The sequence below is a fragment of the Halichoerus grypus genome, chromosome 2 (genome assembly GCF_964656455.1).
Source record: "Halichoerus grypus chromosome 2, mHalGry1.hap1.1, whole genome shotgun sequence".
Lineage (NCBI taxonomy): Eukaryota > Metazoa > Chordata > Mammalia > Carnivora > Phocidae > Halichoerus > Halichoerus grypus.
In genome coordinates, this window is record NC_135713.1 from 179,029,783 (window position 1) to 179,056,760 (window position 26,978).

Genomic DNA, 26,978 nt, shown 5'->3' on the forward strand with positions numbered 1-26,978 from the left:
AAAGAAAATCTATGAATATAATCTACCACATGAAACAATTAAAAGAAAAAAACTATATTATTATCTCAATAGATGCAGGAAAATACTTGATAAATTTCAACACACCATCCTGATTTAATTTTTTTGTGTGTGTGTGTGTGAACAGCAATGGGAAAGATCTTTATTAACCTAATAGAAATCATTTAACCAAAACATATAGCAAACATTTTTCTTAATAGTGTAATTTCAAATACTTTCTTATTATGGTCAGAAACAAGCCAAGGATGGCTGTCATCACTCTGGTATTCAACATAACTGGAAGCCCACAAAAATAATATAAAACAAACAAAAAAATCAAAGACAACAAAATTTAGAAAGAATGATACCAAATTGCTCTTATTTGAAGAGTATATGATTGTCTTTGTAGAAAATCCTTGGATAATCTACAGAGATATCATTAAAACCTCTGGGGAGATTAGGAGGGTTGCTGAATTAAAAAATAAATATTAAAATAAAATAGAAAAAAGATTAATCACACAGCAATGAACTGTAATGAGTAGTAAATATACCAAGTGATATACAGGCATTTTGTAGGAAAAACAAATAAAATATTTTCAAGGTTCATAAAACATCAACTATTATGCACAATGTATCATGCTCATGGATGGGAAACTATAGTATAATAATAAAGATGTCAACGTTCCTGATCAATCCATAAATTCAATGCAACTGCAATAAAATTTCCAATAGAGATTTTCGTGGAAACTGAGATAATGAACTCAAAATTCACTTGAAAAAGTAAAAGGTAAAAAATAGCCTACACTATATTGAAGAAAAAGATCAAGGTATAAAACCTTGCCCTTTCAGATACTAAGAGTTAACAGAAAGCTAGAGTATTTAAGATCATGTATCTCAGGTACAAGGATAGACCAATAGACTACTGGACAGACTTGGATTTCCCAGAAACAGATCTAGACATATATGCAAACCAAATTTATGACAGAGATGGCACAACAATTCAATGGGGGAAAATCAATACTATTTATGAGAGTACAACTAGTTTTCCATAGAGAAAAATTTAAATTTGGATCCCTACCTCACACCATATATAATATAAATTCCTTATGAATCAAAAACATAAATTGGAAATCAAAACTTTATAACTTTTAAAACAAAATACAGAAGATTATGTTTACAATGTTAGAATAGGGAAGAAATAAACCCTAAGTGAAATGTTCAATAATTTACATGCCATTAAAATATAAATATCTCCATAATAAAAATTAGTAGACATAAGTAAAAAGATAGGCGAATGCTTGGGAAAAGACATTTGCACATAACACACAAAAGTTTACCATCAGAATAGATAAATAACTTCTACAAATCCATAAAAAGAGAATAGCAACTAGTTTAAAAATAATAAAGGATGTGGATAGGCAATTCACAAAAGAGGAAAACTGAATGACCAATAAACATACGAAAAAATGTTTAGCTTCATTAGAAATTATGGAATTGAAAATTAGAAAAATCAGACCCCATTTTATATCCATCAGATTGGAAAAGTATGAAGTTTGAAAACAACATGTTGGCAAAGACTTGGGAAGCAGGAACTCACAGGGACTGCTCATACGAATGCAAGCCAGTCAACCATTAGGAGAGCAACTTGGCATTATCTAGCAATGTTTATGAAGCCAGTCAACCATTAGGAGAGCAACTTGGCATTATCTAGCAATGTTTATGAGGTACACACCTTATAACGCAACAATTTCACATCTAGGTACCCTTGAGAAAAATCTACTCAGATGCATAAGGGCTACCAGAATAATCATTGAAGTACTTTTTTTAATAGCAAAAATTGACAACAACCTAACTGTTCATCAGTAGGAGAATGAATTAATAAACAGTATTATATTTATACAATGGAATATTATCTAGAGGTGTCCACTTGGATAAATCTCAAAAACAAAATGTTGACTGGAAAAAATGTGCAGAATAGCACATCATTTATGAAAACTTAAAAGACTGTGGATATCAATAAACTCATCAATAAACAAAATGTGTATAAACACCCAGGACTGCGTTTTTCTCTGGAGAATGATAGAGCAGAATAGGAAGGGGGCATATGAAAATGTAATGATATTTGTAACAATTTTTTTTCAAATCCATAAAAATCGGGGCCAAATACTGGAAAATGTTAAAATTAATTAAATGTGAGTGATAGTATATGGGTATTCCTTACAGTCGATTCCTGTTTATTTGAAATAACACTTTCTCTTTTTAATGAAGGAATTTAAAGATATTGCACTACAAAATGCCAATTGTGTTTGTCTGTTCACTGCTTTATCCTGTGGGTGCTAACCTTGCCCATACTCCTTATCTTACTCTGCACCTTCTTATAACCCTGCTGGAGCCTTAGCTAATGGAACTAGAGATGTTTTCAACTGACAAATCCCATTTATCTGGCCAGTGGCTTACTGAAGAACAAAGACCTGAACCACATAGATTTCTTTCCTTGATGTTTGGAATTGATGTGTATTCCCCAAGTGGGAAGCAGAACTAAAATGTCCTCTCTTTGATGTCTTTGCCTGCCATTTTGGGCCATATGCAATCTGAGGAGTAAGATGAACTTGGTCTAAAGAAGTAGGCAATACCATGAAGAGAAGCCTTGGTTCTTGATAGCTCTTCATTTTTTATGGAGCTCTCCAATTCAAGTTAGTGTAAAGTCCAATTAAACTTTGTTTTCTGTTTGTGGATTTCATTAAATATCTGTATTCCTATAATTATCTCCACCTTACTCCCTTTTAACTTGGGGTTCTGACTTTGTAGTCTAAAAAAATTGTTTAGAAAAGATAGAATAATAGAATCTTTAAGTCAATAATCAATATTAAAGGTGAAAACATATTTTAATGGTGAGGGAAGTAGAAAGTGGCTTCTGAATACTTAGAAGATAGTTTCTGATCTTTTGTAAAACTAAAACAGATTTCTAAAAAAAGAATAACTTATCACTTGGGAAAAATTTTACTTGTCAATAATTCACAGCTATACCTTACCACTTCCACCCATTTGCTAACCCCCCTGCTGTCTAAAGAGAAAGGGCCAGTATTGATTTAGAAATGGCTTGTGCCAGTTTGCAAGTGGCAGTTGTTAGACTTTCAGGAATTTGTGAGTTATTTGTTAAGAAATTCTTAAAAATTGAATTATAAAATCTTATAATAAAATAACTTGTATTAAAAACAAAGGAAATACATCAAACTTCTGCGCAGCAAAAGAAACTATCAACAAAATGAAAAGGCAACCTACTGAATGTGAGAAAATAGTTGCAAATCATATAACTGATAAGGGCTTAATATATCCAAAATAAAGAACTCCTAAAACTCAATAGCAACAACAACAAAAAAAAAAACCAAAAAACAACCAAATAATTGAAAAATGGGCAGAGGATCTGAATAGACATTTTTTCAAAGAAGATATACTGAGGGCCAACAGGTACATGATAAGCTGCTCAACATCACTAAGTATCAGGGAAATGGACAGCAAAACCACAGTGAGATATCACCCTTGTGTGTTATTGGTGGGAATGTAAATGGATGCAGCCATTGTGTAAAACAATATGGAGGTTCTTTAGAAAATTAAAAATAGAACTACCACATGATCCAGTAATTCCACTTCTGGCTATTTATTCAAAGAAAACAAAGGCCTAACTTGAAAAGATATATGTATCCTCACATTCACTGCATTATTTATAATTGCCAACATATGGAAACAACCTAAGTGTCCATCAATAGATAGATAAAGAACATGCAAGATGTCTGTCTATCTATCTAGTGGAATATTATTCAGCCACGAAAAAGTATGAACTCTTGCCATTTGTAACAACACAGATGGGCCCTGAAAGTATTATGCTAAGTGAAATAAGCCAGACTGAGAAAGACAAATACTGTATGATCTCACATGTGGAATCAAAAAAAAAAAAAAAACAACCACCACCACCAAACAAACAAAAACCAAATACAGCATTCTTACATGTGGAATCAAAAAAAAAAAAAAAACAACCACCACCACCAAACAAACAAAAACCAAATACAGCATTCTTACATGTGGAATCAAAAAAAAAAAAAAACAACCACCACCACCAAACAAAAACCAAATACAGCATTCATACATATAGAACTCTGGTGGTTGCCAGAGGCAGGGATGGGGGTGGTGGGGGAAGTGGGGGAAGGGAATCAAAAAGTACAAAGTCCCAGTTGTAAACTAAATAAGTCATGGGAATGTAATGTATAGCATGGCAACTATACTTAATCATACTATATTGCATATTTGGAAGTTGCTAAGAGAGTAGATCTTAAAAGTTCTTATCACAAGAAAAAAATTCCGTAACTATGTATGGTGATGGATGTTAACTAGACTTTCACAGAGATCATTTCATAATACACACAAATATCAAATCATTCTGTTGTATACCTAAACCTAATATAAGGTATGTTAATTATACCTCAATAATTAAAAAAAGGAAATACTCAAAACTCATCACTTTCTGATATTTTTATGACAATTTATTTTACCTATGGCTTCTGAGCTTATTTGCATCTATTTTATTTGTATGGTGGAAATACCATATTAAGGCACCACTGCATATCCCTTCTTAATTTTATATTCAGTAGTATCTACCATGTTAATAGCTTGAAATTGGCAATGGCAGGAAGATTTACACCACATATATCAGCAAATACCACACATCAAGGCTTGATTTATTATTTTGTTGATTGTCCAGATTTAAGAAAGTTATATAGAAAATCTTAATTCAGATTAAATAAAAAGGAATGTTGTTCATAGCTGTCATACTGTAAATAGTACAGAAACTTGAGGAAATATATTAAAAAACTATTATCCAATTTAGTAAAGAAGTTGCTCATGTTATTGATCCACACTTACATGTAAAGTACATTTATTCATCAACTGCAGCCATAGGCTGACTATAGATACCAAGAGTTCAGCAAAAATCAATGAAAGCATTCTCTGAGAATCAGTTGGCTACATGGAATTTACAATAAAGGGTATTATATATTTTGTTATTATTTGTAAGTTGTGTGCTACACATCCATTATATCAGTAAGATTACATATATATATGTATGTGTATGTATGTATGTATGTGTGTATATATATATATATATATATATATATATATATATATATATATATATAGTTTATTCCAGAAGCAACCTAGAAGGGCCACACTGCAATTACATAAGAGATGGAATTGTTAAAGACAGAAAATAATAGACTAGTTATTTATTAATCCTGGGAACTGGGCATATTTGAAAGAGAAGAGGTAAGTGAGGAAAAAAGCAACACAAGCTAGCATTTAAAAAAAATTTTTTTAAGTTTAATTTAAGTAATTTCTACACCCAACGTGGGCTCAAACTCACGACCCTGAGATCAAGAATCACACGCTCTTCCGACTGAGCCAGCCAGGCGCCCCGTTAGCATTTTGTTATAGAGAGCAGTAGGGAGAGAGAGGGGCAAGATTTCTGAGCAGCTACCATGAAAAATTTGGCTAACAGTCTTTAGAATATTTCACTGTGGAATGTAATATAATTCTCCTCTGAGGGACTTTAATAAAAATTTACATTGTTTTCATTTGTTTAGATTTTTGTGTTTCCTTTGAATATATACCTAAACTTAGAGGGCCATGGAGCAGTTGAGTTATATTTAGGTTACACAAACATTTTGATCATAAAATTATTATTTGGAGTCAATATGGGTCACTATGAATAAATTATGCCAAATTGCCTTTGTTCCTCTTATGATAGGGTGGTTATACTAGTGTAGCTTGACAATAACAATAAAAGTGACAATACCACTATTACTACCACTAATTACTGTTTTTATATTACTGATTGCTGTCCTACATTCTTTACATGGATTAATTTGCTTAAACATCACAACAACCTTAAGAGGTAGATACAAATAATATCATCATTTTACATATCAGCACACGGACCTGGAGGGGTAGAGTAACTTGCTCCAAATCATATAACTAGCAGAATCTAGTAAGATTAGAATCTAGGCAATCCAGCCCTGAAGATCATATGGTTAATGAACTATATAATGCTATAAAATTGACCAACATTAGCAACGTAGTGTAAAGTTTGTCTTATTCTTAGTTTCCAAAGGGCACTGATACCAATCTAAAGATAGCTCTATGTCAGGATGTTGGAAAGCTGCCTGTACCAAATTTTGTTGAGTGATTTCATAAAAGCATTTACTGAGCATCTGGTTGTTTAACAGAATGTCACAAACGTTTCAGGAGAGACGAAGATGACCATGAATAAAACATGATTCCATTGCCAAAAAGCTTAAAACCCAGATAGTCACTGTTTTTATCAATCTTTTGAATGAAGTAAAGAGGCAAATCAAATATGTCCCAAAACTGAAACAGTTAGGTTTAAAGTAATTCAAATTCAAAAAGCTCCTAACAGTTTCCACTAGTATTCTGAAACTAATAAGTGTCACAGGAATAAATGTACAGGTTTATGTAGTATTCAAAACCAAGTGCATAAATATAGGACTGGAAAAAATCTGTTCTTATAGCAGCTTTTATACAGCACATCTAGAGGCTTTAGGATTAACCTCAGGACTAAAGTGCTATTAAAATTTGTGATATACTCTTAGGTTATAGTAATAGAAATAACAATGTCCGGAACGAGAACTTTCTTTTTCTTTCCCTTCTTGGAGCTCTGTGATGGGCAGCCATCTTGGTATTATTATTATTATTATTATTATTATTATTATTATTATTATTTTTAGTTCAGGCCATAATTTTAAGAGGGACATTGAAAAATGTGACTGGGGCAAATGGAAAGGGTAGCTAAACCAAGTCATATGAAGGATGGCTGAAGCAACGGGGGACGTTTAGCATGGACAAGGAAGGCTCAGAGAGAGTATATGGGATCAGATTCCAAAATATTTGGAGGGTTGTCATGTGGAAGGAGTCAACTTCTGAGCTGCTCCAGAAGGCAAAACTAGCAAGAACCACCTGAAGGTTATCTCAGGTTAGTAAAAGTAAGCTGGAAGTGTTGAGCTATTTAAAAATGGGTTGGACTTCCATGGGCTAGGGAGTGGGGTCCTAAGGAAGATGTGAGGAAGATGGCTTGGGGTGGGCTGTTGAACTGCATCATGTTGAACCATCTTCCCCAAAACGAAAATCCTGTGATTTATAATGGCACAGCACAAACCATTCCCTAAACTTTTAGAATACATACACCGGAAGATCATCTTTGCCCCAAATACACAAAAACTACAATTTACATATGAGTAGCAATTATCTTTATATTGCTCCTAGAAGCAAAAGAAGCGGTGACATTTGGGTCATGAAAAGAGAGGAAATAGATGGCCTGTGCAATTGCCTCTGTGCAAAGAAAGCCTGGGAACTAGGGGCATAAGCCCAGGGGATCTGCTCAGGGGAGAACAGTGGGCTGTTTTGATACAAAGAAGTGAACAGAGAAGGAATACAAGGTTTATGCTGGATGCAGCTTTAAATCCTTCAGCACAGTGCCTAGCAGTCATAAAAAAGCAAACACAAGTCAGCAAAACCTTTCCAGAGGTGATGAATAGAAACAGAACATATCACTCTGGTCTAGATAAAGGCTACATCAGCGCACTACAGACCTTCTTCTGTAAAGAGCATTTCAGCCTTGGGGAAGAAGATGATGCAACTGGAATTAGGGCAAAAATCCTGGCACATGGATCTTCAGGTAATTTACACAAACCAAGTTATTAATGCAATTGGCAAGTGGATGACTAGAGATGGAGTATTTAAAGGGAATCCCATCAAGGACGGGAGAAGCCGAAGGGAGCCAGTAGAAGGGACCAGTCTAGTTGAATATAGGAAAAAAAAGAAGAGATGAGGTTGAGATTGCAATCCAGACAAAGCTCAGTATAGTCAAGAAGAGCTAAGGGGAAAAGACCTGTGCCCAGCTGACAAAAGCCCCAGATAAAATCCCAACCACACCATGCAATTTATTAAAAGTTGTTTCTTCCCCACTAACCAACCAGCTTCTACAGGTCTAGAGCATTCTTTCTGACTTATTTCATTAACATTTCCTTCTTTTTCTGGAGTAGCCAGAGCCCCAGGGAATCTCTCTCTCTCTCCTCCCCCTTCCCCCCAACCAGTGGGGCATTGAATGAGAGCCAGAGTGTTGTCTGTGTAAAGAGAAATTGCAAAACCACAAATTGCAGAAAATCGTTACTGCCAAAAATCGAAAGGAACACACAATATCACCATGCCTCTTAAAAAGCAATTGCGCATTTAACAGGCCTCTGGATAATTCAGGTTTGTTTGGCAACTTTCTCATCCATACCACCCAGAAGACAATTCTCTTCCACCAGAGGCAGTGGTCCCAAAGAATATTTGTAGTTAAAAAGAAACAAAAAATGTGGGTGCAAGTCTTTCCAGGAGCCCAATTTGGCCCAATATGGTTCTATTTTACTCTATTATGTAGTATTGATTTTAAGGCCTAAAGTGTGCCTGCCCCACCCCCCTAATCCAGGGATTCCTGCTGAGACAGAGAGGGCCTCTAGTAACTATGGAACAAGAATCCCTTAAAGATACAAAGCACTTTTAGATGGCAAACTCCTTCTGAAATGTTACCTTATGTAATTATCACAACAATCCCTTGACAGATGCAGGAAAAAATGCTTTCCTTTTTCTTCCTCCAACCCATACTAAAGATACTTAGAAACTGAGGGGTTAACTAACATTCTCAAAATCATACCACTTCAGAGGGAGTGATCTGGGACTCAAACATAAGCCTTCTGAGTTCTTGTCCTGAGTTCCTTCCATCACCCACCCCCTTTCTCCATGGGGGCATATCTTCCCCAACTTGGCTATGGCTGCCATCCTTGAGCAGAGCTGGGATTTTATGTGGCCCATACACATTTCCAGGCCCTTGACTTGGAAAGCCTCCTGCCATTCACTACAGATCAAGCCTTGTCTGAATGCGTGCTGATTAGGTCGTTTTCCATTTGTATTGGTTGTATAACACAATCATCATTAGGACATAATGCCAACTCCTGAGGGGCTGATGGAGTCTGGCTGCCAAAATGAACCCGAGTCACAACTGCCTGGTGATTTTAATGCGTTTCCATGACTCCATGGGTCAGACCAACTTTCCACCAGTTGCTCAGAGATGATGTGGAGAGGTATAGAGACCTGTTTTTGTCTGGATGGTGCAAAACTTGGTGCAAGGTTACTTCTCAGAGTATTTACTAATAAAATTGGTCACCAAGCACTCTGTATGTGCTTGAGAAAAAAAATGTGAAAATAAAGCGATCACAAATTAACCTCCTAACATGAAACAGCTAGCTGTTTCCACCCCCCCCACCCCCACCAGGAGATACAAGGTAATTTCAACCAACATTTTGATAAAGAGATCTGAAGGTAATAGTCACATATGTGTTTATAGTTGCACACTTGCAGTTAATGACTGAAAATGCTATCTTAAATTGCCTTTCATCCAATTTTCACCATGAACATAAACCGAATATCTTTTAATATTTAACATTAAATCATTTAAAATCAGTGACAAACCTAAATGGACAGATACAGTGAGAAAACTCCCGAATATGAATATGCAGGAAAGTAAACACAGACTGTCCTCCCAAACAATTACTATGTTCAGCAGAAAGAATACAGTCAAAAGTTAACATTTGTACAAATAAAATACTTAGGATAGCACATGAAAAGGGAGACAGCTCATAAAATCTAACTTGACTTTATAGGTAAAAGCTGCTTAAAACACTGATAACATGCAGGTGTCTTAATTATGCAATAAAGACCAAGGCAATATAATCCAGAAATTGACATTTAAAAAAAATTCCAGTGAATGCATAATACTTTGACATAAAATCTGAATGGTTTTAAGGGTGAACGTTGCTTGTGCTGATGTTTGAATATTTGGTGTATAGCAATGGGATCAATTTATTCTAGAGAGCAAACAAAAGATATCATCCAGGGAAATCAGCAAAAAGTAAGTTTTTCTTGCAGTTCAGCTGAATATCTAGTTTTCTCAGGGACTGAATGATTCAAAAGAGAATTTATTAAAACCTGCATAATATGTATAATTAGAGTGAGACCTTTGGATTCTCCTGGGTCCAAGAATGTCTAATTAAATCTTTCAGCGACTACTCACATGCATCCTCCATTGGAAACTCTGTATGAATCAGAAGCTGGGAGTTGATGTACATTCTTGGTTTACCTGGCTTGACCTTCTACCTTATGGTTGTTGATCTCCTGCTTACTTATCTGTAGTGACAAGCAACTCACTACCATTTGAACTACTTTTGAATAGCTAGAGTCTTTATTCACATCTATCCCGTTTTTTGAACTCGGGTATTATCAAATTATTCCAGAGACAGATGTAACGTTGGTATTTTGAACTCCCAGTTTGGACCCGTTGTAATTTTATTTGGTCTTTTAAAATAGAGGGGGTTTCTAATTTGGCTATAGACACTAAGAGTACCAAGAGTAAAGAAACATAATACACGGGAGATTTGTTCTAGAAAGAACATGGGTTTACAGCGTGGCTGCAATGCAGTACACACAGAAAGGCATTATTAAGATAACTACCATGCTATTAAATATGAAACAGTCTGTGACTGTGAGGAACAACTGGGCAAAGAGTGATAAATTAGCCACTTGAGAGAACCTGAATATTCAAATGTTTGGTGTCACATGATCATCACATCTAGAAGAATACCACCTAATTTTTCTTCCTGACTTTTTTTCTAGCTTTTTAGATGCAATGTAGTAGCAGCCATGATCGGGTTCAATCTGCTTCCCAAATGGTTGGTGAGATGCTGCACGATGCCAGACAAACCCACAGTGTGAAGTGGCAGATTCACACTGTGGCTGTATTTGTTGAGCCAGACTTTAAAAAGGCAGCAATGTGAGACAGGAGCCATGAAGATAAGGAGGTTTGAGGAATTACAACTGAGAAGTAGATATCATTTCAAGAAGGAAATGTACTTACATTTTGCTGCAAGTAAAATGCCTGTCTTTAAAGGACAGCTTCTGAAACAAAGGGGAAAAAAATAAGTGTGTTAAAAAAAATGTAGAGTAATCCATTCCAACTGAAAAAGGCATTGGATTGCCTTTGAAGGTCCATGTGCTGACTGAAAACATTGTAATTGGGAGAAGTAGGCCACAGAGCAAAGATGGAAGTCAACTGCCATGTCTCACTGCATGCTCAGCAACCTGCCCCAGGACATCCTAGAATTTCAAGATCACTTGACAGTCACTTTGTCTCCCATGCCTGGTCCTGGGGAGAGAGAAATAGGAAGGGTCTAGTTGCCTAGTTCAATGACTTAGACTCAGCATTCTCTTGCTTCTGGTTCATACTGAAATTGCACCTCATTCTCATAGGCCCAGTTCTGACACATTGTTCCATTAAATGAAACTCCTCCTAAAAATTATGATCTTCTCAATTCATGCTTATTTGGGTAAGTGGACAAGTTTTCTTCTCCAAGAAGTAAAAAGCTTTTCTGGGGAGTATTGGGTGGGGGGTTTGAAATCAATGCCAGATTTTTCCTTATTCAAGATGGCAGTAAAAGAAGAAACAATTAGACCGTGCCTATGCTGGGAAGGAGTGTGCCAATTGTGCAGGCAATTTGTTCAGTGTGGCAGCCCACCAGACAATTCAGCTTGCTTCCAAATCCTTTTTTTTGGGGAGGGGGAGGTTTGGGGGGTATATTGTGGTTATATCCAAAGGGGTCCTTTTCAGGGTAGTAGATTTAATTGGGAATGGCAAGTAAGTCCCATGATTGATATGAACAATTTGCATGCTGAGCTTCACACGATTCTGGGTCATCTCTATGACTGAACATTCAAGTCATGGTGTCCTCAGACCTACAGAAAGATCTTGCCATGCCACTCACATGGATCTGGATAAGTCAGATTAGTCACTTCAGTGAGCAGTATTTTTCCAAGCTCTGCCATTTTTTAGTAATAGTGTGACTTTGGCAAACTAACTCAATGCTCTGGGATTGATAGAAATAATAATGTGGGTATTTCAAAGAGTTGTTCTAAGGGTTAAATAAGATAATACATGTAAAACAGTAATGTAAGGTTGGCCTATCTAGTGCTTTACTGTGATTGTTATTACCAGAAGGCCAGTTTGGAAAGCCATATTAAGAAGATATGATAAATCCATGAAATTAGAGCTAGAAGGGTGGCTATGGAGAGAGTTTTGCTTGGGTAAGATGTCTCCTCTCTCTGCAATCTGTGCCATGCCATTGTCCCAAATCTCTCTCTCAGATTTCCTCCTTCTACTCTTCATTTCTCCCCCAGTGAGTACAATTCGGGTTAGATCAACATCCACACTGGAATATCCCTAAATGTTTTGGCGAGCCACCTAATTCCTCATTTCCTATCCATGGAGATTGTTGGGGGCAAGGTTCCTAGATTGACAAATTGTTAAATTATAGAACTACTGGACCCAGAAAGAATTGGCATAATTCTTCTTTCACAGTTCTTTACACAAGGTAGGTGCTTGATGCATTTTTATTGAGTTGATGTTTTTAGACAGATCCTATGGTGTAACTCAACAAGATGTCCTATGCATCACTGACTGGAAGGAGTTAGGAACACTGCTCTGACATACGACACCCACCCCCACCTCTCCTCCAAACCAAAAAGTATACTGAAAATTCTTCTGAAATTGTGTGCCCTTCAGTTCCTTTGAGGAACTTGTTGCTAGGAAACAAATTTAGACTGCTCTCACCTGCTGAGAAAAGTTTTTACTACTGCTGCAGATAACAGGTTCTTCTTTAGCCACAAAAGTATTAACAAAGAAAACTGTCTGTTACTTCACAGATTCATTGGACAAGAGCTCTTCATTTGGGTGACAATTTCACAGCAATATCATTGATTACTTTGAAAACTATTCAGAGCTGTCCTTGAGACTACATTATGAAGCTACCTAATGCAATGATACTGATCATTTTTCTTGGGGTACAAAATAAATAAAGCAATCAAAAACAGTGTGGGTGGTAGTGAGGTTTTACAGACCACAGAGGAACATAAAAGCTTGCTTTAGCTTTTCCAAGCTTACTTCCACATTAGAAAAATAAAAACCTGAATTCCTAAAGAAGAGGGCCTTTAAAATTATTAATTAATTCATTTGCTAAATGTGTATTCAGTGCCTGATTATGTGTAGCACACTGTGCTAGGTCCTAAGAACACACTGCCTGCTATCATGATAATGCCTGTCTGATAGGGGAGACAACTAGACATTTTGGAGGGACTGCACGATGATGTAATGCAAAATTACAGGGTGGTCAGTGAGGAGGGGAAGGTGGTCTTTGAAAGTCTAGAAAGAGAAATCAGGGAAGTCTAATTGGGGGAATGTTGGGATAGTATCTGAAGAAAAATTCATATTTAATAAAAACGACTGTTAACATTGCTGTCTTAATGCATCAGTAACTGTCCTACATGTTTCTGATTCACCTGTTATTCTTAACCACCCTAGGAAGGAAGCAGTCCCACCTCAGGGTAGGAGTTAAAAAAGCAAAGGGACATCATCAAGGGCACGGGCCCTGGATGGGAGAAACTGGCTCCTTTGAGGGACTGACAGACCAACAACACCATTTGCCTTATTTTGTACACTCTTCCACAAAATCCATTCTTCCACCATGTAGGAGTCCTTAAAGAATCATAGATAGGGCTCTTCTGATACCAATCCCAAATAACTTAAATTATAGAAACCTCGCCTCTCTGCTCCCACCTCAGGGAGATGCAAGGTCCTTCTTGGCTCTCTGCCCTAAACCATACCCACATAGTACCAGGCCAGCATCTCTGGGTCATGGTCACACATGGGCCTGATTCAGTAGTCAGGTCCACATGGAATGGACCTTGTCCAAAGCTCCTGGATCTCCCTGTTAGGAATCCAGATTCCTAGGCTCTGATGATCACTGAAATCTGTCAACTGATAGTCCTGGAGCAACTGATCTCTAGGCCAAAGTGTTCAACCAAGGGATTCTATGTACCACCTATTTATCTCAAGTTCTTACCCTGGTTCCTGTGGCTTATCCCATCTGGCTATGATATGTAACCTACAATTGACACTCTATTAAAAAATAGACTACTTAGTAATTTCAGAATGTTCTATGCTGATTGAAGTATCTGGTTTGAGTTGCCCGCTATCTAAAGTTTTCACAACATGCAAAAAATTGCATCAGTGCAAGTATAACTGTTTAAATAATGTAACATATAGAATTAAATCTCCTATATATCTATTCTCTATAAGGCACAATAAAAATAAACTAGTTCCTACATGTCCAAGATTATAAATTTTGAGATGAAGTAGCTACCACTTTCTTATTCTGAATATTGAACAATTCTATTTTATGTTAATTTTACCTATTTGCTTATTGCTATAGTAGGAATACTTATTCTCTATTTCACATATTCCCACGAGTGCTGGGAACCAACAGTTTTTAAATTACCTGGAAAGTTAATTTAAGAATAAACAGATGCCAGTACCAACGTTCTTGTAGATATGTTTCCTTGGGCAAGGGAAACAAAAGTAAAATTAAATTATTGGGACCATACCAAAATAAAAAGCTTGCGCACAGCAAAGGAAACCATCAACAAAATGGAAAGGCAACCTACTGAAAGGGAGAAGACATTTGTGAGTGATATATCTGATAAAAGGTTCATATCCAAAATCTAAAAAGAACTTATAAAACTCAACACCAAAAAAACAAATAATCTGATTAAATGGGCAGAGGCCCTGAATAGACATTTTTCCAAAGAAGACATACAGATGGCCAACAGACACATGAAACAATGCCCAACATAACTCATCATCAGGGGAATGCAAAGCAAAACCACAATGAGATATTACCTTACACTTGTCAGAATAGCTAGAATCAAAAAGACAAGAAATACCAAGTGCTGGCGAGGATGTAGAGAAAAAGGAACCCTCGTGCACTGTTGGTGGGAATGTAAATTCATGTGGCCACTGTGGAAAACAGTATGGAGGTTCCTCAAAAAATTAAAAATAGAAATACCATATGATCCAGTAATTCAACTACTCAGTATTTACCAAAGAAAATGAAAATACTAATTAAAAAAGACATATGGACTCTATGTTTATCGCAACTGAAGTAACCTAAGTGTCCATCTATGGGTGAATGGACAAATAAAATGTTGAATTTAAATTTTATATTAAAATTTTTGTTTTATTGATGTGTATATATAGGTGTGTGTGTGTATATATATATGGAATATATATACAATATATTTATAAACATTGTTCAGCCTGAGAACGAAGGAAATCCTACCATTTGTGATTTGTGACAACATGGACTGAGATAGACCTTCAGGGCATTATAGTACATGTAATAAGTCAGACAGAAAAAGTATCCATCAGCAGAAGAATGGATAGAGAAGGGGTACCTACACACACATACACACACACACACACACTCACACACAGGACTATTGCTCCATCATAAAAATAAAGATGCAGTCTTGCCATTTGCAACAACATGGATGGACCTAGAGGGTATTATGCTAAGTGAAATAAGTAAGACAGAGAAAAACAAATACCATATGATTTCACTTATATGTGGAATCTAAAACAGAAAAGAAACAAACAAACTAAAAAAGCAGAATGAGACCCATAAATGCAGAGAACATTCTGATGGTTGCTAGAGGGGAGAGGGTTTGGGGGGGGATGGACAAAATGGCTGCAGGGGAGTGGGAGGTACAGGCTTCCAGTTACAGAATGAGTAAGTCGTGAGGATAAAAGTTATAGCATAGGGAATGTAGTCAATGGTATTGTAACAGCGCAAAAAAAAAAAAAAAGAAAGAAAGAAAGAAAAAGAATGAACTGATGCAGGTTTTATATAAGGTAGAATATGCCAATTATCAGGTAATAATAATAGTATGTTATAAATGGTGGATCTCCTCTTCACTTTGATCAAGTATTCTTTAAAACCTGAGACTATGTGCTATCGGCACAGGGACCTGACGTTGACCTCGAGAGCCTCAGCCCACGGCTCCCACTCTGGAGGTGGAGGCCATGGTATCAGATGGCCAGGAGCTGGAGTCTTGGTTCTTCCACTGACTTCCAGTGTGACATACGGCCAGTTATTGAACATTACACTTTTTCTGCTTATGAAAGCACACAAACACCAGCTTTTGTCAAACAATAGCTTTGTCTATAAAATGCAAATAAGAGTAGCACCTGCACCTCCTCTGAGACTGTGGGGCTTTTTAGAAGAACATGCATATAAAGTACTTGGCAGAGACTTTGCCCTTTTTAAGTGTTTCACATATGACAGTTGTGATTATCTTTATTGAGTCCAAACTGAAAAATTAATTTACCAAGAATTGCACTTTCCATCTGGATCAAGATATTCTGTACTAGTTCCTTAAATGGTTATAAGATAACGTCATCTCCAACTTCTTCTGTGTCTGACTTAAAGTACGCTCCTCTTTAAAAAGTCACAGTCGACTGGTTTTTCATGATTCTTTGTTTTTTAAAGATTTATTTGAGGGGGGGGCATGGTGGGGAAGGGTGAAAGGAGAGGGAGAGAGAATCTCAAGCCGACTCCCCACTGAGCGTGGAGCCTGATGCAGGGCTTGATCTCACAACCCCGGAGATCATGACCTGAGCTGAAATCAAGAGTTGGACGCTTAATCAACTAAGCCACCTAGGTGCCCCGGTTTTTCATGATTCTTAGTAATTTTGCTCACAGTAGTTTTTAAATTTTTTCCCACTAGTGTTTTAAGAATTTTGCAAACATTTCTGTTTCTCTTATGGTATTGGAATTCCACTGTTTTTTTTTTCTTCTTCTGTTTCTAGTCTTGACTCTGCCAAGACCTCAGCAAACCCTTCCATAGGCTTGCCATAGTTACTTACAAATGGCTTCTTGTGTTTTGATTTTTTTCTAGCTTTTTAACAGTTAAAAATTTTAAAGAAGCAATTTTTATTATAGAAAATTTGGAAAATACACAAGATTACTAAAATGAAGTAAAACAGTTCACAACCTCACACATTTATTCTGAGTATATAAAGAAGTGAACATCTTGCCATCCAGCCCCATTTCCCAGAGATACTTTCAGTAGTGTGTGAGGGTATCATTCTAAACTGTTTTTTATGCTTATGAAAGCAAACATACACACATGCATAAACCTTTACACCTATACACACATGTTGTTAAAATGTTTTCAACAAAAACAAGGTCATGCTGTGTAATTCTCTATACTATGCTTTTTGTTCTCTTACTAGTATTTTTGTGGAGCTACATTCCAAGTTGGCATATACAGATCTCATTTTTTTAGTGGCTAAATTTATGGACATGCCCTAATTTATTTAACCAATCCCATAGTGATTGATGAACACCTAGGTTTCTTGTGATTTTTGCTGTGACAATGAGCTTGCAATGAGAAAACATTTTGAACATTAGTTTTTAGATTTATGCTCTTATACTGTAGGGTAGTTCTTAGAATTGTGAATACTTAATAATACGGTATATGCAGCTTGATATTAGATGGAGAGTCCCAGATTACTCTTCAAGAAGGTTGAACCTATTCACCCTGTACCAACAATAAGATGTATCCTTCATACGTTTCACTTTGCACTCATAATTTCTATTTCTTTGAGTTTTTCTTCTCCATGTGATAATTCTTCCATCTGAGTTTCAAGATACTTAATTCCATTTTCAGCAATGTTTTTGAGTTCCAAGAACTCTTTTTCTCAGATTGCTCTTTTGTAATAACTTCTCTAGTCTCCCCAGGAATTTACATAACTTTCTTTTAGAGTTCTTTTTATTTTTTCCTTTAGGGATACCTCACAAAGAGCTACCTATTCTGATTATGTTGTTCCTTCTCCCTTCAAATGCTGAGTCATTTTAATGCTTTGCGCATTTTCTCTCCCAATGAGATCTGTTACTTGTCTGCACACACCCAGACCTCCTGACCCATAAGGGAGGAGGGCCCTCAGAACATATGCATGGAAACTGTGGGGGTCTCCTAAGTAGTAGCGGCTTTGCAAATGGTAGCAGGTAAAGGAAGAATCTTTTCTTGGTCAATGGGCTGGTAGGTTAGGACCCCTCAACTGAGTGGTATAGGGAGAGAGGTCTCCAAGTTTTCAGGATCCTCCTGGCAAATGGAGAATATGAGTTCTCTTCAAGGGGTGCCTGCGTGGCTCAGTCGGTTCAGCATCTGCCTTTGGCTTGGGTCATGATCCCGGGGTCCTGGGATCGAGCCCTGCATCAGGCTCCCTGCTCAGTGGGGAGTCCCTCTGACCCTCACCCATGCTCATGCTCTTGCTGTCTCTCTCTCTCTCAAATGATAAAAAAGAGTTCTCTTCAAGTTATATTCAATTGATATAATCTTTAGTTATGGTCTTCCCAAAAACAAAACACTAAACAACAATAATAAATCAAAGAAATGACTCCTAAATAATAAAGAAATTTCTATATTGAAGCCAAGTTGACAGGTCAAACCAAGTGTATACTCTCTTCTTTAGGATAAGGACATTAAGAGACTCATATAAGTATGGCACTGGCAGAAAGCATGCCAATAATATTTTTAACTGTAGTCTGTCTTGCATATGGCCATATTTTGGCAAAATCATTGTATCACACACTATTGAAATAATGTATGTTAATTATCAACAGCAATAAAGTAGGTGGTCCTTTTTTTAGTCAACAATATACTTGTTTATCAAATATGTATCAGATATTTAAAATGTATTCTAGGTATTAGATATAAAACACTGACAAGGGGCGCCTGGGTGGCTCAGTCATTAAGCGTCTGCCTTCGGCTCAGGTCATGATCCCAGCGTCCTGGGATCGAGCCCCGCATCAGGTTCCCTGCTCCGCGGGAAGCCTGCTTCTCTCTCCCGCTCCCCCTGCTCGTGTTCCCTCTCTCGCTGTGTCTCTCTCTGTCAAATAAATAAATAAAAATCTTAAAAAAAAAAACAAACACTGACAAAACATAGTGATTATTTTATCACCAAGGCATTTGCAGTCTTTCTGTTGTATGAAAGACCTATCAGAAAATGACTCTCCAATTATAGTGACATGTGGTAACTACTATGATAGAGCTAGGCCTGAGGTACTATATGAGCAAAGGAGATTCTTTCTAAATCAGATTAAGGCAGATTTTTCCAAAGAAGGGTCAAAATGGGTTTATGAAAAAAGAAGTTAAATGTTCAAGTAAGTTTGGAAAACACTGGGTTAAAGATAGTTAAGTAGGTCTTTCTGCTGTAGTCTTTTTCAGAGCCTTTAATATTTATTACAAATTTCAGGGAGTGGTAATGTCCCAAATGTATGGGGCTGAAGAACCTTTCTTCCAAGCATTCTGAGGGACACACTTGGGGAACAATGGCCTCGGTGATCCAAGGGAGCTCTTCTAGAGGAGGAGCGTCAGAGCTGAGGCTCCAAGATGAGCAGGTGCGAGCTGGAGGAGGCAGGAAAGGTCACTCTCGGCAGAAGAACAGCCTGTACAAAGGCATAGGGACAGCATGGGCCACGGTAATACTAAGTAGCCCAAAATAGTGAAGCCAAAGAATTTCACGTGACAAAGTACAGAGATAAACAAGAGTCAGTCAGATCATTCCATCCGGGTAAAGGGCTGAACTGTACCCTGAAAGCAAGAAAGGTATTTAAAAGTTCTGACCCAGGGGAGAAGTATGAACGGATTTGCTTTGTCAAAACCATCACCGTGGTAGCAGTAGGGCTGCACACTGCAGTCAAGTCAGCCTGGAGGGAGGAAGGAAGAATAGGCAGGGGGAGTTCTGGAATTAACCAGTGTCAGTGTTGAGGGCATGATCTAGGGGAAGGCCTTGTGCTCCCCAGAATATATTACCGTGTTTGCAAATGCATCGTTGGCCTAGATCTTGAGTAGATGGTGTGGGAGTTACATTGTGCTATAGGAGAAAGTGAGGGGGACCGAATTCCTAAGTGAGAGGAGGGCACCTTGTGGAGCAGCAGGGGGACTGATCTCTTACAGAAAAAAGAACAGTGAGAAATTCCTGCCAGCTGGGAAGATGGAGGGCCTGGAATGAAAGGGATGCTTACTGTTCAGTCCTAAACTAGTCACTGTTCTGCAGTGGTGTCAGACTCCTCCATTGTCCCCCAGTCTTCAAATGGGACCCCATGCCGGATATGGCTGTGAGAATGTCCTCTCCTGGGGTCTGGCAGGTATTCACAGCATGGGGCTTATGTCACTGTCCTCACCTTGTCACCTCCTACCCTTTCTTCTTATATTTTCCTTCTTTATTCCCCTCTTATTTTACCACATCCTACAGCAAAATCTTTCCTTCTTTGAGGTTAATTTCTTTGACTGGAATTACCAGTGAACTTAATTTTTCTGTGGGATGCTGGATTCCTGAAGTGCAGGAGGCTAGACCATTCAGGCTGGACGGCACAAAGGTCAGCGTAGAGATCCTCTCGCCTGGTATCACTCTTTACAGATGGGTAAACTGAGGTCTGGAGGGCTGCAGTGCTTTGTTTTAGGAACAGAGCTTATTTAGATCTTTTGGCTCCTGGTTCTGCTTTTTCTAGTAGAGCACACTGTCTAGGAAGTCATCTCTTTCTGATTAGCTGATACTAGTCTCTAGAAAGGTCCCCGATTTCTGCGCTAGTGGCTTCAAGGTAATAATCCTGCCAGAATAAAAAAGCAGAATACAAGCTATTTCCCTAAGGGTTCACTCCAAGAATGTCTTAAAACTCCAGTTATGCTCAGATCTTTCCTCTATGACATCATTAAAATATTATCTGGTTTAGAATATTTTCTACGTCTAAACACTTCTCAAATTTTGATCTTCTGTCAGCTGACAATACAGACTCATAGAGCGCTTTCATGTCTCATAAACCCTATAATTAAATAATGAATTTCTAAGGATTAATTATTCACATGTCAAAGAGATGATTTTTGGTGAGGAATTAACTATCTTTCAAATCTGCTGTAGAGAATATGAAAGCTGATCAATGCCCAGTGTTTACCTATCTAGCCATCAATTTTAATGAAACATTTCCTTTGAAGTCACAAAAAATCATGAAGTCCACATACAGAAAATCTAAAAATTACACTAAATTTCTTTCTTATAAAAGTGACCTCAATTGATACTGATCTAAAACTCTTCCAACAGGAGAGCCATGGCTAAAATTCCTGTTAATTGAAGCATGAACCCAAGCAACTTCTTACTCATCTTCTTATCCTCTGCAGTGTCTAGCAGAATATTCAACACATGGTGGCTCTTCAGTACTTAGTGGTTAAAGGAGTAAACCTCCAGGCTTTCCCGGCCAACAAGATCCTGTCTGGCCAGCGGCCTCTCACACCCATGCTGCCTCTATCACCCATACCTGAGCCCAGGACAAGTTCCGTAATTTGTGGGGCTCAGTGCAAACATGAAAAGCTGAGGCTCCTTCTTCTAAAATGATCCAGAACTTCAAAACAGTGATGACACGGCACTAAACTAAGTATGGGGCTCTGTGCTACTGTAGCAGGTGTCTGCCCATGGAGCTGGCCCTGTCTGGGCCCAGCCAGCTTCTCGGCTTTCTGATTCCTTCATGCCTGGTAATTGGGACTCCTGGGCCAAGTGAAAACCCATGCTTAGGCTTCCTTAGCCTCTTCTTTCCTGTCTCAGTCAGATCCTTCTCTCTGGGGTCCATGCCCTTCTATCCTCCTTATCTTGTCCCTTTCCGGCTTTCTGTACCCCTATTGTAAGGTGACAAAGCTCACTTCTGTCTTTGCCTTCTCAGTCCATCTCCTTACCTGAGTGGAGATGAGACTTTTCCACTGCCACGCTCGCCTCCAATAGGGGCCACTGTTGTTTCTACTTTCAAAGCAAAATTCTATTTGCCCTTGAGCCCTAGTGGCTCTTCCAGACCATGTGTTATGCTGCCCTTGCTTCACATAATTGCTGGCACCCTGTCTTCCCATCCTACCTCTTACCTCAGGTGCTCCCCATGTCTCATGTCTCCCTCCCTTGGATTCCAACATGGGGCCCTCAGCTTGTCCTTGCCTCCCACCATCCTCGGTATTTGTAATGTGTGCATGCATGACCCATCTGGCTCCCTGACCTCAGGCTGCTGATCTTACCAGTCACTCACTGGCATATCTCAAACCTCATTATTACCTGGAACTATTTCACTTGTAAGATGTATATTCTAATCACTGGACAACTTGAAAAATACAAAAGGCAAAAAAACAAAAACAAATAACATCAAAACCAATCAACCAAATAAAAAACAACCACAGTTCTATCATTCAAAGGCATCCACCATCAGAATTTTAGAACCGCTCCAACACCAGTCTTTTTTCTATGCATGGAAAATTATAAGAGTTGTGATGAGTCTTGTTTACAAAAATACGGGATGTTGATCTCATCTGGGGTACCAGATTAGGGCTGTTTATTAGGAAGGGCTATTTAAGTTGAAATCTGGAAGCTGGGATGGAGCAGCTTATGGAGAGGGAGAAAATGGAAGATCATTGTAGGCAGGGGCACAGCTGATATAAAAGTCCTGAGGTAGGAAAGAGCATGTCTTGTTTGAGGACCTAAAAGAAAGCCACTGAATAAGAACAGGGTGAGATGAATTACCTGGGTTCAAATCCCAAATTATTTACTTCAGCCTAAATTTTGTTCTCTGTAAACCAGAGATGGTATTAGCCTTCCCCTAGGATTGTTGGAAAGATTGAATATGTTCCTCTCTGGAAAGCACTTAAAATAGCATTGGCACATAGTAAAACTTTCTTAAAACAGAGGAATAGTGTAGACAGACTAGCCAATATGGAGAAGGAGAAATGTCTCTTCTGCCGCTGCCATGTTCTCCTAGACGAACTCCTATACCCACACCCATGAGTGACAGATATCAGAGTAAGCACATCTAGTTTCTCTTCACTCTCTTTCTTCTCTGATCAGGAAGAGGTTGACATGCTAGACCGTGGCAAGCTAGACATCCACCAGGCCATGCTTCCAAACTGGCCCATGGCTCTTGTGTGCACAGAGTTCCGGGGTCCTCTGTGAATGCTGCAAGGCAGGTATGTGCTCTCTCAGGTCCAGCTGTGACCGGACAGGTGAATTACGTGAATTTGACACCAGGCACACAGTTGCTTCAGTTCAGTGGAGGGTAGTGGGAAGCCATGGTTTGGCTTTCCCAGTGAAGTTTCCTACTTGTCCTATACTTTAGATTTACTGGACATTCTCCAGCTCTCAATGAAGTTGATACTTTGATACTTATTTAGTGAGGAAGAGGATGTGAAGGGCTAGAATCCTGATCCCTAGCATATTAGTGCACTGTCTAGAAACCTTAAGATTAAATAGAAACATCTGGAGAGCAAAGGACTTAGACATGAGACCACAGATCTCGGTACAGCTATTGTGATGGGCTTTCGCATGAATGGTTTCTGACTTGTTTTGGTGGCATTGGCTTGCAGTAAATTGCTGCTGAGGCCAATAATGGATGATTTGGACTTTAGCAAAAAAACCAAAAATAAAATAATAATAAAATAAAATAATAAGATAAAATAAAATAATAAAATAAAATAAAATAAAATAAAATAAAATAAAATACATCCAGCTAGATTCCATCCAGGGTAGAGAGAATGAGAGTGAGTACCCTGGCCTTCAGGTTTAGTGCCAGGCACTGGAAACACTGCTCAGTTGATCGAACTTGGGATCCTTTTTATCTTGTTTGGAATTGCACAGGCCCAAGGAGGACTGTGGAAAGACTGGTTTCCTGATTCATGTAGCTTGCCCACAGCCTCCTGGGGCTCCCTACCAATGGTCTCAAATTGGCTTCTTTTTCATAAAGCTTATGTCTTAAATAAGATATAATTTTTAAAATCCGCCCAGATCTTGGTTGAAGAGGAGTGTGGCCCCTGGTTCACTTCTTCAGGCATCTGGCTAGGAAGTTTATTTAAAAGGCTGTTTTCTTGAACTATCTGTGTCTGGGATAGATGAGGTGTAAGGAAGAATGGAACTGGGTTAAAGCACAGGCTTTGATCTTGCATTCAGAACACAAGCTGTCGGAAATGAAAGAAAATGAAGAAAGATGTTATGACTGAGTGGAAGGAAAAGAATTATTTCTTTAGGGGAAATGCAGAGATTTTAGAGGCTAGGTTGGACAGACACGAACCTAAAACATCTTAAATGCTCTTAAAGTTGGAAGTCAGAAAAGAGGCATGACTGAGGCTTTAAAAAAGCAACAAAAAATTAAAGAAAGAGAACAAAGGAGACTAATGCCCCAGGGGACCATTAGAAGCTGCTTGAATGGAAGGATGGGAGAGTCATGCTGGATGACTAGGAATCTCAGGATGGAATCCTGCAGTGATTATTTCAGTAGCGCCAAAGTAACACAGTTGTTGAAGTGATGAAGCAGGTGCAGTGGGTTGCCATTAGAAATAGAGCACATCAGTCCTTAATGGACGGTTCAGGGAGAAGGACAGAGCAAGCCTTAAGTGAACTATACCCTGACCCACAAGGGAACATCTCGCAATGCCTGGAGATATTTTTTGATGATCATGATTTGGGGAGGGGGAGCTATTGGCCACTAAACATCTTACAATACACAGAACACTCCCCATAACAAAGAAATACCCAGGCCAAAATGTCACTAGTGCCGAGACTGAGAAACTGCCTTAAGGAAAGCCAGGCTGGGCTACAACATTTGAGTCTGGATGGTGTCCGATATTGGGCCGATGGGAAGAATTATCCAACTTGGAGAACTAGCCATGAACAAGATTTGTTTAACTATGGATATTTTGGCAGCTTCTGAAATCGCTGACTTCACATCTCTTATTAAGGAGGATCTCAAAGGACAAAATCTAGAGTAGTATTATGAAGAAAACAAATGAATGGGGCTGAAAGCAAAGAGAAAGAGAATGGCGGGAAGGCGCTGTGATCCAGCCAAGGGTATTAGCGCCACATATGGAAAAGGTAGGGAGCCAAGTTAAGAAGCATATTACACTTCTAAAAACAGCTGAGTTTGTTTGAAAAGAGTGGAGAAAGAGAAAGGCAATGAAACACTAGAATCATTTGCTACTGCAAGAGGGATAAGGTGAGAGAGATGAATGTTCTCATTACCAACGAAGTAGCATAATTCACTCAAAATCTGGAGGTTTAAAAATTAAGCAAAGGCAAGTTCTGGGGGAAGAGCACATGGTAAAAGATGTCCTTCCCACTTGAGTATGCAAGCTACAGCTGCATCGTCAAGTCTTAGGGGATCTGTTGGGGACAAGTGCCTAGTAAGAGAAATATGCAAGCAAGAAAGCTGTATCATTCAGAGATAGGTCCACAGCAGTGGTTCTCAAACTTGGCATGCATTAGAATCACCTGAAGGGCTTATCAAACCCAGATTTCTGTATCCCACTCCCAGAGATGCTGATACAACAGATCTTGGTGGAGCTTGAGAATCTGCATTTCTAATAAGCTTCCAGGTGATGCACCCATGCTGCCACATTTAGAGAACCAATGGTGTACAGAGTTCCAGTGCAGGAAGCAAAGACAGTAGACACTGCTCCCTGGGATCCTGCAACAGATGGAGAAATACAAAAAGCAGAGCAAGACATTTAGATCCTGCGGAAGGCAAAGCCCTTGTTTAAATAGGTGCCTCTCCCTCTTGAATACCCTGTTTCAAAAGGGAGAAAAAGCTGAATCATTCTAAAGAGCCACCCAGGATTCAGTGCTGGGGAGAGGGGTCAAGTGTGGGGCTCACACATGGATTGAAAATTGAAAGGATACACAGCACAGAGCAGAGACACGAGAAGACCTGGAGATGAAGGCCACCACTGAAATTTCTTAACTTTATGAGTATAGGAGTGTCTCAAATGCCAGTCTCTGAGAGAGGAAACAAGGTGCATAGGGAGATTTCCTTCTCCCACCTTGCCTCCAGGGATACAGGAAGCACCGTGTTACAAAGAATTTCTTCCCATCTCTTGACACAAAATTTCTATGCTCAATTGTTTATGCTCCCAGGTCATGAATTCTAGATGGGCATTCTTAACAAAGCTGAAGCCAAGAACATTTTCTTTTTTCTCCATATTTTTCTGTGAACACTTTTCCCCAGACAACACTTAGCATTCTGCTATGATCCATGGCTGATAACCACAATGTGGGTCCAGTATTTTGTATCCCATCTGCCTCTGTTGTTCTCTGTGCATATTTTCTTTCTGCAGGAAGAGGGATCAAGTAATCAGATTCAGGCATCAAACTCCTTCCTAAGCTTCTCTAACCTGTAAGAGGTGGTTCAATTAAACCATGATGCATCTGTCTACTAAGGGACTATCACGTAACCATCAAAAAACCCCCCCAAAACCCAGCTTTATGAAGAGTTGTAATTACATCAAGTAAATGCCTATGGTATAAAGGTAAATGAAAATATAATAACAGAATTGAATATATAATATCACAAGTACATGAACATACAAAAGCAAATAACATACTATTCACTGATGAAACTATAGATGGAACTACAACAAAATGCATACTGAGGTCATTCTTAAGTGGTAGGATTTTTCTCCAAACTTCTTCATTATTCATTTGAGTGTCACATATAACAGAAATAATAACTTTATCAATTTTAAGTATTTTAATGTCAGTACTAGCATTAGAAAGTCATAGGGAACTTTAATTTTTTAAAGATTTTATTTATTTATTTGAGAGAGAGGGAGAAAGAGAGAGCGCGCATGAGTGGGGGGGTGGGAGGGAAAGGGGCAGAGGAAAAGGGAGAAGCAGCCTGATGTGGGGCTTGATCCCAGGATCCTGAGATCACAACCTGAGCCGAAGGCAGATGCTTAACCGACTGAGCCACCCAAGTGCCCTGAGAACTTTATTTTTTGAAGACAAGAGAAGAAGACAGGTAAACAAATTTCAAAATGGTAAGGAAGGTGTGAGTGAAGATGTGCTTTGAGGTGGTTGAAAGACATATGACTGGAGAAAGGATTTACGGGTGGGGTGGGAGAGGAGGAATACTCCT

At 38.5% G+C, this 26,978-nt stretch overlaps 1 protein-coding gene across 1 annotated transcript in view; it reads right to left on the reverse strand.

Moving 5' to 3' along the window:
• The window catches only part of ANKFN1 (ankyrin repeat and fibronectin type III domain containing 1), a 311,761-nt gene that overhangs the window by 246,057 nt on the left and 38,726 nt on the right, over nucleotides 1–26,978 (reverse strand). The window contains exon 2 of the mRNA XM_036106172.2: nucleotides 11,015–11,055. Within this exon, the coding sequence (XP_035962065.1) occupies nucleotides 11,015–11,055 (41 nt within the window). The remainder of the gene's footprint in view (nucleotides 1–11,014; nucleotides 11,056–26,978) is intronic.